Source organism: Apodemus sylvaticus, chromosome 10 (assembly GCF_947179515.1).
Source record: "Apodemus sylvaticus chromosome 10, mApoSyl1.1, whole genome shotgun sequence".
Taxonomy (NCBI): Eukaryota; Metazoa; Chordata; class Mammalia; order Rodentia; family Muridae; genus Apodemus; species Apodemus sylvaticus.
This window is the reverse complement of record NC_067481.1, coordinates 103,313,902-103,330,552: the sequence shown is the minus strand read 5'-3', so window position 1 is coordinate 103,330,552 and position 16,651 is coordinate 103,313,902. Positions and strand designations below refer to the sequence as shown.

The 16,651-nt window shown below is 46.2% G+C and overlaps 1 protein-coding gene across 3 annotated transcripts in view; it reads right to left on the bottom strand.

The window, feature by feature from the left end:
- The window catches only part of Abat (4-aminobutyrate aminotransferase), a 94,751-nt gene that overhangs the window by 27,402 nt on the left and 50,698 nt on the right, over positions 1 to 16,651 (bottom strand). Inside the window, exons 3-6 of one of the 3 annotated variants that reach the window (XM_052194880.1) lie at positions 13,566 to 13,663; positions 10,496 to 10,525; positions 9,801 to 9,918; positions 3,533 to 3,582 (exon numbers count right to left, since the gene is read on the bottom strand). In XM_052194880.1, the coding sequence (XP_052050840.1) occupies positions 3,533 to 3,582; positions 9,801 to 9,918; positions 10,496 to 10,525; positions 13,566 to 13,663 (296 nt within the window). Of the gene's footprint in view, positions 1 to 3,532; positions 3,583 to 9,800; positions 9,919 to 10,023; positions 10,319 to 10,495; positions 10,526 to 10,599; positions 10,845 to 13,565; positions 13,664 to 16,651 lie in introns of those variants that run through there. The other 2 variants (XM_052194882.1, XM_052194881.1) reach the window with 2 other exon arrangements.

The window sequence follows — 16,651 nt, the reverse complement described above, 5'->3', positions numbered from 1 at the left end:
GGGAACTTTGATGTTTTGGCTGCCTGGGGTGACCTTGCTGCTACAACATACTCCAGGTGAAGAAGGGAATGGGTCTTGTGTGTTTTTTCCCTTTATAAATGCAAAACTTATTATTAAACTTGGAGCCTTGATCAGAACTTTGTCTTGGCTTCACTCTTCTCTCACCCCACCCCACCCCCTACCTTATTTCTAGCCTCACTTTCAGGTAAACCCAGTTTTCCTGTGGCTGCTGGATGGCTACAGACTTCTATTGCCTGTGGTGATGTAGGCTTCAAGGAGACCAAGAAGAAAGGAATCTGCCAACAGGCTGAATGAGCCTCACACACATACTCTGAGAGCCTCCATCTGGGAGACCCGCCCCTAGGAGCAGAGTCCACACCTGCGCTCAACAGACCTGAAGCAGAGGCCACACACAGGCATTGTTCTGAACTTGTCTCATGTAGCCTAGGCTGGCTTTAAACTAGCTATGCAGCTGAGGATGAACTTAAACTCCTGATCCTCTCCTGCCTCAGCTCCCAGAGAACATATGCCACTATGTGTATCTTTTAAGTATTATTTTAATTAAATTTGTGACTATCTGTTAGTATAGTAATTGAAAATGAGTATATAAAAGCATCAAAATTGCATGGTGGTAGAACAAACAGGAAAGTAAAATGTCTATTATTATTATTATTATTATTATTATTACTACTTTTTTTGAACTCACTCTGTAGACCAGGCTGTCCTTGAACTCAGAAACCTGCCTGCCTCTGCCTCCCAAGTGCTGGGATTAAAGGCATGTGCCACCACTGCCTGTATTATTTAATCTTTTTAGATAGGATCTCATGTAACCCATTCTGGTCTCAAATTCATTATATAGTCGAGGGTGCTCTTGAACTTGTGACCATCTTGCCTCCATTTCTTGAGAACTAGGATTACTGATATTCACCACAATTGTTGGTTTCACTATTGGTGTGGATAGAACTCAGGGCTTCTTGCATAGTGGGCACTTTGACAAGTAACACCCCGACCTGAGGAAAATGACATCTAAAAAGGATGCTTAAAAGGACAAACATGGGAAGCAATAGGCTTCGTGGACAGATTCACTGAGTATGCCATGGAGGGGCACTGAGGACAGACACAGGTCTTCTTAGGGTGTCCCACCGTGCTCAGGAGAGCTCTTCTATCATGAGGCTTCTCCACCGAGGTTACTATAACCACTTCTAAGACATTTCCTTTTTTGCCATGACAAGAGGCCCCATAACTTGGAATGATCTGGATCTAAGCACCGTCAGTACCAAGACTAAGAAAGTCCACTGGAGGTTGAACTGGGTTGTTTCTATCAGTTTGACAGAAACGTGTATTTGTCTGGGAAGAGTTGGAACCTCAGTTGAGGCTTTGCCTCTGTCAGGCTGGCCTGAGGGCATGTCTGTGGGACATCTTCTTGATTAGAGACTGATGACAGAAGGGGTGGCCTTCCCCCTGCCAGTGGTCCTGGCGTGAGCGGGCTCTGAGGAACAAGCTAAGCAGCGCCCTTCACCGCCTCTGCTGCAGCTCCTGCCTCCGAGTCTTTACCCTGACTTCTGTGAGCGATGGACCTTAACTTTAAGCCAAAAAAATACTTTCTTCTTCCAGTCTGTTTCTGGTTAGCCTTTGTTCACCGGCACAGGAGACAAACTACGACAAAGGAGCGGGAACTCTGGGGCTGTTCTGGTCCGACCTGAACCCTGCCCGCTGCTGGCTCTGCTCAGGCCATCCTATCCTTTATTCTTCAAGCATGTCTCACTTTCATTGGCCTGTCACCTCCCAGCCTCTCCTCCTTCAGATCTCTGTTTAAAGTCACTTCCCTGGGAGGTTTCTCCTGACCTCTGACTGCCCCGTCACAGATGAACTCGGTTCTTTGGATTTGTTCCAAGCACCTCTGCTAGCCTACCCGACCTCAGATGGCATGATGGTTGATAGAGTCACCCCTAAGAATGTCTGTGAGGAACTTTCTAGACTGCATTGCCCTGGGAGGACCCACCCTAAGTGTGTGTGTGGTACCACCCCACGGGCTGGCCTGGCGTTCTGGTCTGAATAAAACAGAGCTAGTGAACTAAGCTGTGATTCTTATTGCTCTGCCCCCTGAATGCAGGCGTGCTGTAGGGAGCTACTCTTGTTTTCCCACTGCGCCTACCTCCCCCGCCCCCCACCACAAATACCCCATGATGGCGTACCCTCAAGTGAGGAGCCAAAATAACCCCCCTTTCCCTTAAGCTACTCTGTTATAGCAAATGAAACAACCAATACAGGCAGATATATAATCTTTCTGCTCTCCAGTTTCTTTAGCTGTTAAACATTCTTGAATCCTAGAATGTTATAGTTATAATGTATATGCCATATAGGTGGTTATGGGGGGAGTAGGCTCAACATATAATATACACACATACTAAAGCTTGATAGAAGTACATTTAAAATGAAGGTCTATAGAGAAGACTCAGGGTGAAGAGCTGCTCTTGGAGAAGACCTGGGCTTGGGTCCCAGCACCCACATCGGGGTACCCACAGGAGCCTGTAACTCTTGTTCCCTGGGGACGGACGCCCTCTGCTGGCCTCTAAGAGTGATGCATACACACAGCACACTCAAATATGCAAATACAAACACAGAACACAAGACTTGGCATATACTACATTGTTCATGTATGTTAACCATTGCCGTTGTCTTATGCCTATACTGTATCTTTTGTTCTGTATCCTCGATGTGGTTACAGTTCTCCCCTGATGTATGGAGTTAAGTAACTGTGTCCACGGGAATGGCTATGTTGAGTTTCTGTGTGGTCATAGTTACGTTCTGCCACTGTGATAAATACCACAACTAAAACAGCTTTGCGGGAGAAAGGCTTATTTGGCTTTCACGTTACACTCCATCACTGAGAGAAGCCAGGGCAGGAGCTCAAGGCAGGAACCTGGAGGCAGAACTGAAGCAGAGGCCATGGAGGAGTGCCTATCACCGGCATGTTGCCCATGACTTGCTCAGATTTTTTTTTTCCAATAAGATTTATCTCATTTTATGGGTGTGCCTGAGTATGTGTACCACATGCATACAGGAGCCTGCAGAGGTCAGAAGAAGTATTGGATCCCCTGGAACTGGAGTTACAGATAGTGGTGACCCGCCATGTGGATGCTGGAAACCCAATCCAGCTCCTCTGCAAGAGCAACACGTGCTTTTAACAAGATGCTATTAAGCCGCCGCTCTAGCCCCTCAGTTTGCTTTCTTAAACAACCCAGGAATGCTGCCAAGGGCGGCACGGCCCTCCCACATCTATCGCTAATCAAAGGAAACATTTCACAGACACACCCACAGAACCGTCTGATGGGAGGCATGTTCTCCATGGAGGGGCTCCTTTTCCCAGGTGACTTAGTTTATGTCAAGTTGAAGAAAAGTCACCAACACTTCTCCAAGGCCTGAACGGGGCACAAGCTCAGCAAACACCCAAGTGCTGAGTATGAAACACGCCTATCAGGTCTGGCCTTGAGCACACTCTGTCCTTAGTCCTCCTGTCAGGGAGACATACCGCGTTCTGAGGCTGTTGGATGAGTTTCGCCAGAGCTGGATGGTTGTAACCTGGGGAGAGGAAGGTACAGCAGGGTTAGAGGGTGCTCCTGCATCTGAGATTTCCCTCTGAACTACTTCTCTCTCCGCCCCTTGGCTTCTGTCTCTGAAGTGTTCTGTATGTGTCAAAGGCTCTGACCCCTGACTAGAAGTCTCTCTCAGTGCAGCCTGGAGAGCTTCAAGTTCCCTGGGGACGCTCAGATGTTTGTTTGAGTTTGAGATCTGCTAGACCAGACAATCATAAATTCCAAGGCCATACCATTACCATAAACGGCAAGGACAGTGCCAGCATCAAGAGGTCAATACTGCGGACTGTGTGTGTGGTCTTCCTCATTTCCCAGCGTCTACAGGCTGAGGTTGAGCCCAATAAATGTTTTCTCAAGGACCAAAGGACATCACCTGGAAAGTGACCGCTGTGTCACATGCCACATCCTGCCTTCACATATACACATGCATGTTTCAAGGTCCCACTGTAGCTGATGTCACACACCTTGGCTCAGGATATCCTGGGACTCAGTAATAGTTCTCCTATAAAGTTATCCTTTCTATAGTGTTAATAGAAACTCAGTATCTCCAGATTTGAAAGCATCTTACATCCATCAACTGTGATTGAAGTGCACATGAACTCCTTGCAGTGTTACCATGCCGATGGACTCCCACTGCACTTGTGTGCATATGCAATATTATAAAAACAACTCTGTGTGTATTGGGGTGGTGGTTGGGGTGGTGGTGCCCGCCTTTACTTCCAACACCTGGAAGACAGGCAGTCGGATCTCTGTTCAAGCCAGCCTGGTCTACAGAGGGAGTTCCAGGACAGCTAGGGCTACACAGAGAAATCTTGTCTTGAAAAAAGAAATAAAAAAACAAAACAAAAACACAAACAAACTCTCATAAACAAACAAAAAGTGAACAGTATTTCTTTCTTTTTTCTTTTTTTCTGAGACAGGGTTTCTCTGTGTAGCCCTGGCTGTCCTGGAACTCACTCTGTAGACCAGGCTGGCCTCGAACTGAGAAATCTGCCTGCCTCTGCCTCCTATGTGCTGGGATTAAAGGTGTGCGCCACCATTGCCGGGTTGTGAACAGTATTTCTATTCACTTGCAATGAATGACCCAAAACTGAGTAAGAAAAGTGTACTAAACGGCACCATTACTAACATTTCCTCTCCAGCAGGTGCCTCCTGAACACTGGGTGCCTGCTGCTCTGTGAATGAATAAAAGTATGTAAACTATAGCTTGATCCGATTCAGTAGCCTTAGAAAATGTTCACAGAAACTTAGCCCTACCTATAAATTTCTAAAACACACACATATAACATATATAAATATACATATATATAACACATATAAACACACACACACATACATGTCAGATAGGTGGATGAGCAGGTAAAAATATTTGCCACATGCCTGATGACCTGGGTTCAATACCTCGGACCCATACAGTAGAGCGTTGACTCCCCAGTTTTCCTCTGATCTCCATGTGCACAGCATGGTACATGTGTACATGAGGACATACACATAAAGTATGATGATAATTTTTAAAAAGCCAGCAGGCATCGTAAGAGGTTGAGGCAGGAGAATTGTGATTTTTGAGGCCAGCCTAGACTACATAAAGAGTTCTAAGTCAGCTTGAGGTACACAGCAAGACTCTGCAGAAAACAAAACGAAATGAGTGATGCTGTAGTTCATTCCAATTCCCATTTTCTGAGCATCAGCTCTGTGTCTGGCTCCAAGCTAATTTTGATCCTGATAATCCTTCCTCATTCTGCCAGAAGCCCTGTGGGGTCAGGCATGGCTAGTCTGCTGATACAGAGGAAATCAGGAGATGCAGCTGGGTGTGGTAGTGTGCATCTATAACCCCAGCACTCTGGAAATGGAGGCAGGGGAGTCAGGAATTCCCAGTTTGCGCTATAGTGAATTTGAGGTCAGCCTGGGCTCCATGAGATCCTCCCCACTCTACACCAAGAAAAAAAAAGTATGACTGAGAAATTAGAGCACATCCCAGTCTCCTTTATGCCAAGGCAGGCTTTGGACCCTGTAAGTCTGCATAGAACCACCCTCCCCTCTTTTATGACAATTTATTGAATATCTGCCATGTACAGGGAGCTTTCTATTCATTATTGCTAGTCCCATTGTCATAGTTTATATCGACTGTCAACTTGATAGCATTTAGAATCAACTGAGAATTTACCTTGGAAATCCTGCCCAGAAAAGCCTTGGCAGGATTTTCTTGATTAGGTTAACTGAGGTAGGTAGACTCATTCCAAAAGTGGGTGGCATATACTGAATTCTAGGCCATCCAGGAATGCACAATGAGACCTGTCTCCACGATGGATAGATAGATAGAGGATAGATAAATTGATTGATAGATGGCAGATAGATAGAATGAATGTGCTGAGCACCAGCATTCATTACTTTATGTTTGTCTGTGGATACAGTGTGACTCAACATTTTACTGTCCCAACACCACTTTTCCCCTGACTTGATGGACTGTACCTTTAAACTGTGAGCCAGAATAAACCTTTTCTCTCTTAAATTGCTTTTGTCAGGGTGTTTTTTTCTTTTTCTTTTTTTTTTTTAAGATTTGTTTATTTATTTATTTATTATTATATGTAAGTACACTGTAGCTATCCATAAGAGAGAAGCAGATCTCATTACAGATGGTTGTGAGCCATCATGCAGCTGCTGGGAATTGAACTCAGGACCTTTGGAAGAGCAGTTGGTGCTCTTAAGCGCTGAGCCATCTCTCCAGCCCTGTCAGGGTGTTTTAAGACAGTAATAGGGACAGAAATGGACATAGCTCTGGCAGAAAGGCCAGAGGAAGACTAGGCACTGGTGTCTGGAGTATGTGTCCAGGCACTGGTGTTAGAGACCAGCGTGAGACACCTTTGCCCACACCACATCACCAAGGCTCACTCTGCTCAATACAGTGTAATTGAATGAGTTAATAGCACAGTAAGCCAGTGATGTGGGCAAGAACACAAGTTTACAAGCTGTATGAGGAAAGAACAGTAAGAGGAGCTTAGAGCAGGAAGGTTTTACTACACATAACTGCAGCTCCTCTGTTGAGATCCTCACCCCTGAGGTGATAGTATGCAGACCTTGTTTGCAGCCTCTCCCAGATCTTTAAAAGGTGATTAGGTCACGAGAGTGGAATCCTGGTGAAGGGAGTTAGTGCCTTTATAAAGACCCCTGAGGGGGTTTTCAGCCTCCCAGATTGTGAGGACACTGTGGAGGACACTTGTTCTAGAAAGAAAGCACTCTTCAGGGGCCTGGATCTTGCACTCCCAGCTTTGAAAATTGGGAGAAACTTTTGTTCTTTATGAGCTACTCAGTCTCCAGTATTTTGTCTTAGCAGCTTCCCGTGAGGAAGGCAGATGCTTTTTAACTGAAAGATCGTTACTTTGAAAGGAGACATTGTGTGGCTGAGGCTCCAGGCTGAGTGCACTGGAAACAATGTTTCTGTTGTCTGCCTGAGGCGCTGGGCCCCAGGCCTGTTCTTCTCCCTCCAAGACCATTAGGTTTAGACAAGTATTAATCACCAAGCATCACCTAGGGGAGACTTTGTCCTGAGGGTAAAAAAGATTTGAAGAGAAGGGAAATCTTTGCGGTTTCACCCTGCCAGCTCGGGAGGGTACATTGTGGAGACTGAAGCAGAAGACCATGGGGAGAGAATTGAACATATTCTGGTCTCTTCCCTAGGCCATGCAAGGCTTCTAAGGCCCAGGACTAGACACTGCTCATCATTCAAGGACAGAACATTCTCTGGGTTTTTCCAAACGTTTTCTGGCCAGAGTTTTGGCTTATCATCCTGCCTGGGTGTTTATGACTTTTCTGCCTCAGTAGATAAGCCTGGTCCTACTAAAGCTCATTAAACTGCAGAGGCAGCCTGACTCACTGGCTCCTGAAGGAGAGAGATGAAAAACAGAACACCGATTAGGGAACTGGAAACCCTGCTTTGAGTGGTAAGACCTCTGAAAGCAAGGCAGTTGTCTGCAACACTGCTCAGTAGGAACAAAAGTAGGAACAAAACCAAGACTCACTGGTCCATGTCTTGACAGGACCTCAGACTCTGAACCACCAGGCAGATCCTGTGACCTCTTGGAATCTGAAGCGAGGTCAGTTGGAGGTAATAGCTTAAGACCCTGTAATAGGGATGTCATGGCCATTTATTAATGTGTGAAGACCTTGGCAACAGCCAGGCATCTGGTAAATTCTCAGGGAGTATGAGCTTAAAATCTGGAAGCCAGGTTGGTAGTACATGCCCTTGACAGTATACAAGCAACACACACACACACACACACACACGCACACGCACACGCACACGCACACGCGCACACACACATATGCAAACAACAACAAATAAAAACCAAGGGGAGAAAGGGTTTGTACATCTTGAAATCCTTGGTGCCTTCAGAGGCTGAGATACCCCTGAAGGAAGATCCATGGCTGCTGTCTGTTCTTATCTCAATAGGACATGAGTAGGTCCGAGGACAGATGCTGGGGAGGTAGAAGAGGAATGGGCACCCAAGGCTGGGTGTTTAGAGGACATCTCAGGTACCAGGAGGTGGGGGTGGAGAGCTGCCAACACACAGCACACAACCAGCCCCCCCCCCCCCATGCCTGTCTTCTCTTTAGAAGACAAGCAGTATTATCTGCGAAGGGACAGGCACAGCCCACAGGCCACTGGGCACAGCTGGACATCTATCAATTCAAGAGACAATAACAGTCCAAGCTGCAAATAACAGCTACCTCATTTCCAAATTAACCCTGTCTGTCCCATTGTCTGGGTCACACTCTGTGTGGCTGGGCGGTGAGCCGAGGTGAGGCAGGGGCTGCTAACATCCACCGAGCCATGCTTTCTGGGCAGATCATCCCATTTCCAGCAGCTATCTGTGTTGGCTGGTAATGGCTTCCGCTGCCTCCTCCTCTGGAAATTGCCTTCCATGCATGGAAGGTCCATTTGCTGGGCTTCCTCCTGGTGGCGGGCAGGCAATGAGCAGCTAGCTTGGGGTGGCGGTTGGGGGTGGGGGTGCAAAAAGACCAGTGGTCCGCGTCAATCTGACATGAAGAGCCCCCTGTGAGAGCAGGCTGTCGTTCTAGCAGAGTCCTTTTGATCTCTTGTTTCCCAGCCTTCCCTTTCAACTGAGGGTGTTCCCTCCATACACTACTCAAGAACCCTCACCTCAGGCTCCGCTAGGAAACCCAACCTAGACAACTCCACTGGGCTATTGTTCTGCAAGTTTATCTCTTCAAGCCTTCACCTAGCTGCAAGATAGGGAAAGGAGTTTGGAGGCAAAAAGGAGAGAAGGCCCCACTATGTGTTAGGTCTCAGAAAGGCTGCACCTACTGAGTGCCTTAGCAACCCAGCATCTAGCAGCCAAGGCTGGTGGGGGAAAGCAGACAGTATTATGTGCAATCTAGAGTTCCTTCACTCACCTGCTAAACTCAGAGGTCATTTCCTTCTTAAGCTCAGTGATACCCCTAACGTCTATAAGTGTAAGGATTTCTTCCGCCCTGTGAGTTGCTGCTGGCTTTCATACACTAGCTTCCCTCACCTCCCGTGCTGGAGTCATTAAAGGATCTGATCACCTGAAATCGATTGCATCACAATCTGTCTGCCAAACCTGGAAAGAATCTTTATCGTTTCAAACAGTCTCTAAAGGACTGGGGCTCAGTGGTTATGAGTACTTTCTGCTCTTGCAAAAAAGATCCAAGTTCAGTTTTCAACACCGATATTAGGCAGTTCACATCTGAGGCTTCATCTCCAGGAATTCATGGGCACCTACACTCACATACATGTGTGTACATGTACACATATACGAATTAAAAATAAATCTTAAAAAAAAAACAACATAAATGAACAGTGTCTTGGGAGTGGAAAATTGGCTCAGCAGTTAAGTGCACTGGCTACTCTTCTAGAGGCCTCTGGGTTTATTTCCAGCATCCAGATGGCAGCTCACAACCATCTGTAATTTGGGTCTCAGGGGATGAAATGCCCTCTTCAGGCCTCTGCAGGTACTGCACACAGGTGGTACACAGGCATCCATGGGAGCAAAACACCCACATACTTAAAATTAAACTCCTAGCAATGACAATGTCTAATCATGCTCTCTCCACTATTACTTGTCCATCCGCATACCCTTGTAGGAGAGGCTGGTAAAACACTGGAGACAGACATCTGAAGTCTGATGGCCATAACAGAGAAGGATCGAGGGGTCCAACTCTTACCTATGGGCACAGAGGAGATCTGAGAATACAGGTCCAGCATGCGGTTGCCGTCCACGTCCACGAGGTAGTTGCCTCGGCTCTCTTCATAGTTGCAGAAAAAGTGCACGGCCTCTGCATTCTTGGGAAAGAGGAAACTGGTTCAGGCTGGCTACTATTCCCCAGATTCGTAGGAATAAACTCAAACTATGGAAACACACTGTTCTGTATCCTGTTCGTCCTATACCAAGTGGGAATCTGGGTGCTGCCGACCAGCTTCCATGCTTTTCTCTGGGAGAAATGACAGAGGCAGTTTGCTTTACATTGGTTCCTGAAGCCACGGTCTTGTATTTTGTGAAATTTTATGTCTGGTTTGTTTATCACAGGAAGGTTGAGAAGAACCTCGGAAGCAAGTTCTGACAAGTTAAAGAAAATGTGGTAAGCCTCAGAGAAGCCACTAACAAAACTAGAAGTGAATAGAAATTAAGAAATAAAAACGTGCCTGGAGAGATGGCTCAGTGGTTCAGAGCTGTTCTGAGTCCCCATGGGAAATGGCTCACATCCGCCCACAACTCCAGCTCAGGGGGAATCTGTCTCCCTCTTCTGGCCTCCACGGGCAACTACACATATGCTCATTCACAAATGTGACAGACATGGCACATGTAAATAAAACCATTTTTTAAAAGGAAGAGAAAAGGAATCGCCTTGCGCCCACTTACCTGGATTGTGTTCAGCTGTTTCATTAGCTCCTGCAGGCGAGAACAAAGACGTCAGTCACAGGTGGCGCAGTCCGGCCAAAGCTCAAATACCTCCCCTGTCTTACCACTCTGATGCCAAGAACTCGACAGACTATTAGTCAATATTGTACTAAGTAAATATTTTTAAATTACTTAACATAACTGGAAAAATCTCTTGCACAGCACAGTAGGGGGCAATTATAGTAGATACATAAAGATTCAGATTTTAATATATTTCAAAATGAAATGTAATTTATTTTATTCTTTTAGAGGTAGGGTCTAATTGTGTCATTCCAGCTGCCCTAGAGCTCAGTAAGTAGGCTGCACTGTCCTTGAACTTACAAAGATAAGCTGCCTCGACTTTAGAGTTCTGGGTTTAAGGGCGTTGTTGCACCACACCCACTCTGGAAGTTCATACATAACAAAAAACTTATGCTGAAGGCATTTAATATCCAAAAATAAAGGGTTCTCTTTTCTTTTCTTTTCTTCTCTTCTTTCTTTTGGTGCTGCTGCAGCTAGAACTCAGGGTCTTACTTATTCTGGGCTAGTGCTCTACATTGGGCTACACCACGAGCTCTAGTTTTACTTTTCATTTTTATTTATTTTATTTTGTTTGTGGGTGGGTATGTAGCCACCATACTACACATGTTAAGATCAGAGGACAATTTGCAAGAGTTAGCTCTTTCCTTCCACCATATGGGTTCCTGAGACTCAATCCCAGGTCATCGGGCTTTGTGGCGAATGCCTTTATCAGCCATGTGCCAACCCATGTTCTCACATCTCTCTCTCTATATATACACACATACATACATTATATAATTATACTATTTATACACATATATGTTATATATATATATATGTTATTTGATGTTTGAGTGCTCTGCTCTTATGCATGAATATCCGTAGGCCAGAAGAGGGCATCAGACCCTCTTATAGTCACCTATGAGCCACCATGTGGTTGCTGAGATTTGAACTCAGGACCTCTGGAAGAGCAGCCAGAGCCACCTCTCCATCCCCTGTTCTCATTTTAAAATAGCTTAGTCAGGCTGGAGTGATAGCTCAGAAGTTAAGAGCACTGAATGAGGTTCAATCCCAGAATCCATGTGGCAGCTCAGAACTGTGTGTAACTCTAGCTCCAGGGGATGCAATCACCGTCTCCAGTCACCACAGACACGACATGTACATGGTACGTAGACTTATATCCACATAAAATTATTAATTCAAAACTCAGTGGTAAAGCATGTTTCAAGTGTGGGTGAAGCCCTGAATTTGAACTTTGATCTCCAGCACTTGGGAAGAACGAAAAGAAAAAATATAACTTCCTTATCAGGAGCTGGGGGTAAAAATCAACTGACAATATTAATTTTCTCAACAAAGAACCACTTCTGATTAAAATTCACTTTTCCTAGTTTCAAACACAAATTAGGAAGAGAAAGCTAGTTGCTTGATATTAACAAGTTTTCAGCCTCCAAAATAATTCAGCATAAAGAAGTCTTCAGCAATTAGCATTCTGACATTACACATTCCCACACAAAAATATAAAATAATATTAACAACAAAAATATGAAAAGTTATTCTAGGCGTTTCTCCATTAAATTAGAATCCACCCCAACGGAAATATGCCTGAGAAAGCACTCTCCTTCTGTTTGACAAAAAACATCCAAAAGAAATATAAACACTTAGAATAAGACAAATATTTCTGAACTCATGAAACAGATGCTGGGGGGGCGGGGTGGATGTGGAGATAAACCTGGTGGAGGAGGAAGTGGGCAGGAGGGCAGGGCACCACAAGCTCCTCCCACTCCTTGAAGGGTCCTGACCCACTGTACACAGGATGTGGTCTGACATGGCCCCAGCATACCGGTGCGACAACACAAAGGACCCAAGTCGGTGGCTGCTTCCCCTGTCTTCATAGAAATCTCCCTGGGGGATTGGACTCTTCCCCTACAGGCTCATGGACAGGGAGTCAGATTCGGCTAAACAACATGGATTGGACCCCATTTGCCCTTGAATACATAAACATACCCTAATTGGTTAAAAAGTTATATATATGCTTATATAATAAACAAGTCTGCACTCTGATTCTGGTCTCTGGAGCCTGAGTCCCAGGCATCTTTGTGGGTTCGTCCCCACTCTTGCCGAGGAGACAGCTTCTCCTGTTTGTCTTATGGAAAGAGCCTCCCAGGTGTCCCAGGCTGGCCTTGAACTCCTGACACAGCAGAGGATGACCCTGAATTCCTGGTTCTTCTGCTTCCGCCTCCCAAGAGCTGGGATTACAGGTGTGAGCCACCCAGCCCAGCGTGAACAGCTCCAGGCCTGAAGATCACATCTTATTATTGGATTTTATTGGGTTAGAATACAAAGTAATGAATTCATCATGGTACCCTTGCTTTCGCTGTCTCTCTCCCTCATTCCCTGCCCCCATGGCCTCTGCCTACCTCTGGCTCCCTTCTCTCCTTCCCCAAGTTAGTCAGTCCCCTGTCCTTCCTGTTATCATTTGTACAGACTGCCTTCTTTATGTTACATTTCTCGTTGTCCTTCAAGATGAAAGCCTGTCAGAGGTCTTTGACGCTGGGGCCCTCTGCTGTGACTTCTCATGCTGCTTGTGAGTTTGACTCCAGCCCTTAACTCCAGACAGCCATGCAACTTGCTTTAGGCAAATAGAACAGGTGGGAGCATTCGAAAGTCAGTGTGGAGCTTCAGTCTAAATAGACTTAGATCAAGATCAGAATGAGCCCAGTGTGACAAGTTGGAGGGTCAGCATCCCCTGGAGCAGAGGCAAACCACGTCAGGCATACATTACACCAGGTGATAGCCAGCTACTTCTTAGGCCTACAGATGGCTCCAACTAGGCCAACAAGCTAAGTGCTGGTTAGCCCCAAATGCACAAGCAATCTGAACGCCATGCAATGTCCTCATGACAGCAGACATGAGACACTTTCGAAACCTTCATAATGGTTGGGTACTACATCTCTAGTAGAGGCTCTGAAAGTGCTCCTAAGCAGCCTGTGTACCTGCCTCCTGGGTCTTTGTTTCTGGGAGATTGACTAACCTTAGATCTAGGCCCTGGGACTTCTGTCTTCATGAGTGGTCCATCATAATCAAATTCAATGTCAACTTTGGCAGCGGCTTGGCTGATATATCTGGATCCTGCAATACAGAAGGCAAATGAGACCTTTGGTGACAAGATACCAGGAGAAGCAGTCCCAACGGGTGCCCTCAGTCCTTAACAGGTAGACCTCGGCTTTGTTCTGACAGGTCACCTTAGTACACTGCATGTGAACAAATTTAGACACCTAGACACTAAGAACAACAAAGATTCCAAAATGGAAAAACCAGGGCCAATGAAGTTGTAGGAAAGCAGGCATGCTCCTGTCCTAAGGCAGCAGGATGAGCTGTGGTAGGCGTGTATGTGTGTGTGTGTGTGTGTGTGAGAGAGAGAGAGAGAGAGAGAGATTGAGAGAGAGAGATTGAGAGAGAGAGAGAGATTGAGAGAGAGAGATTGAGATTACAGACTGTTGTGGTCTGCCTAATCTAATGTGGGTGCCAGGAACCTAACTTGGTCCTCTGTAAGAGCAACAGATACTTTTAGCAACTGAGCCATCTCCCCAACTCCTAGAAAGAAATTTTTGGATTGGTAGGATCGCTCAGCAGGTGAAAGCACTTGTCATTCAAGAGTAAAATCCTAAGTTCAATTCCTGAACCCATAGTGGAAGGAAAGAGCTAAGCCCCCAAAAGTTGTCCTCTGACCTACACACAAACACACACACACACACACACACACACACACACACACACACACAGAGAGAGAGAGAGAGAGAGAGAGAGAGAGAGAGAGAGAGAGAGAGAGAGAGAGAGAAGAAATTCAAGGGCTTGAGAGATGGCTCAGTGGTTAAGGCCAAAGGCTGCTCTTCCAGATGTCTTGAGTTTAAATTTCTAACATCCACGTGGTGCCTCAGAACACTTTATAATAGGTTGTGATGCCTTTTTCTGGTGTGCAGATAAAGCATCAATATACAAAAAAATGCATAAAAACAAAACAAAAACAAAGCCAGTCCAAGTAGCATCATATATATGTGTGTATATATATTTATATACTCCACTATATATAGTGGAGTCTCTCAGCTTTGGCTGGTGACCCTTTGCTGCTCAAACACTGCAGGATGCCCAGGGGCATCCTTACATCTGACTACAGGGTACCACGTGCAGCCATTTTCAGGAGTGTTTCAAGAGGGGAGCTGGGTACAAGGTCATGCATCTAGTTCAAGACTTCAGTCTGCTGCTGCTTGTATTCAAATGCTAAATTCTGTACCCCAAGATCTGGTTGCTCTAAGGTAAGCAGATATAGCAGCTTTTGTTGTATAAACCTTGTCCCCAAGTTATCCTTGATCGGTTAATAACGATGCCTATGGCCTGAGCTGGGCGGAAGAGAGGTAGTGAATGAACCCACCTCATCAGTTCCTGGGCTTGGGGTCTGAGGTAAGGACCACAAGAGTTGCTGTGGGATGGGTGGATGGTGAGCACATGACCACGAGGGCCAGGCAAAACCCGGCAAGTTATATCTTGAAGTTATTGACAGAGAAGTAGACAAAATAGCATAGAGGGTGGACATCTGCACAGCTCTAGTGCTTTAAGGCTTATTATAGCCGGGTGGTGGTGGCGCACGCCTGTAATCCCAGCACTTGGGAGGCAGAGGCAGGCAGATTTCTGAGTTCGAGGCCAGCCTGGTCTACAGAGTGAGTTCCAGGACAGCCAGGGCTATACAGGAAACCCTGTCTTGGGAAAAAAACCAAATTAAAAAAACAAACAAACAAACAAAGAAGTCTTATTATAAATGTAAAGGTTTTGTGTCTTTTATCTGGGAACTAAATGATCTAAGATAGGGTAGAAACCCCCAATTAATATTTACTACAACACCTGGCCTCAAGGGCAGCACTGCTGAAGGGGAACAGAGGACAGTCCTCAAAAGTCCTTGATGTCCAATTGATCGTTAAAGAAACAACTTGTTTAGAGTGGGTGTGTGCGAGTACATGGTGGTGCATGCGTGCCTCAGGGACTGTGTGGAGGTCAGAGGACAACTTTGAGGAGTCCTCTCTTTTCCTGCCTTCCCCCTTGTTGTGTCCCGTCATTTCTGCTGCTGCTGCGCTGCACACTTTGGGCTAGCCTGGCTCCCATGCTTCTGGCCACTTCTCCTGCCTGTCATAGGAGTGCTGGGAATATTGCTCTACGCTCCTCTCCCTAATCTGGCTTGTTCACTCGGGTTTCGGGAGGTGAACTCAGGTTGTCAGGCTGGAGTGTTATCTTAGGCTAGTGTGATGAAACACCATGACCAGAAGCAAGTTGGGAAGGAAAAGGTTTATTTGGCTCACACTTCCACACCCTAGTCCATCACGGAAGGAAGTGAGGAGTTCAGGCAGGGCAGGGACCCGGAGGAGGAGCTGATGCAGAGGCCATGGAGGGCGCTGCTTACTGGCTTGCTCAGCCTGCTTTGTCATAGGATGCAGGGTCACCAGCCCAGGGATGGCACCATCCACAATGGTCTGGGCTCTTCCCCATCAATCACTAATTAAGGAAATGCCTCAGAGTCAGATCTTATCTTCACTCAGATGACTGTAGCTTGTGTCAAGTTGTCAGAAAAGTAACCAGCACAAGCAACAAATGTTTTTACCGACTGAGCCAACTCTCCTGTCCAGAAAACAGTTGTTCTTTAGGTAAACCTGAACAATGTGAAGGTAAAGTCCAGGTAGAGCCCCGCCCCGCCCCACCCACCTCATTCATTCAGTCATTGTGTGTGTGTGTGTGTGTGTGTGTGTGTGTGTGTGTGAAGTGAATGTCCATCTCTCTCCCCCTCATTTTTGGAGACAGGGTCTCTCAGTGAACCAGGAACTCAATGATTTGGTAGACTAAACGCCAGGGACTCTCCTGCCTCTGTCTACAAGGCTGGAATTGCAGGGGTGTCCGCCCCAGCTTTTACACAGCCAGCTTTTAAGTGACTGCTGATCCTACTTGTGTGGCAAGTCTCTTTATTGAGACCAGCTGACTCAGCTGAAAGCGCCGCCTGACAGCCTGAGCTCAGTCTCCACAATGCAGGTTAAAAACGCCGAGCCAGCTCCCCAGGCCCTTTGCGTTTGTTTTTGA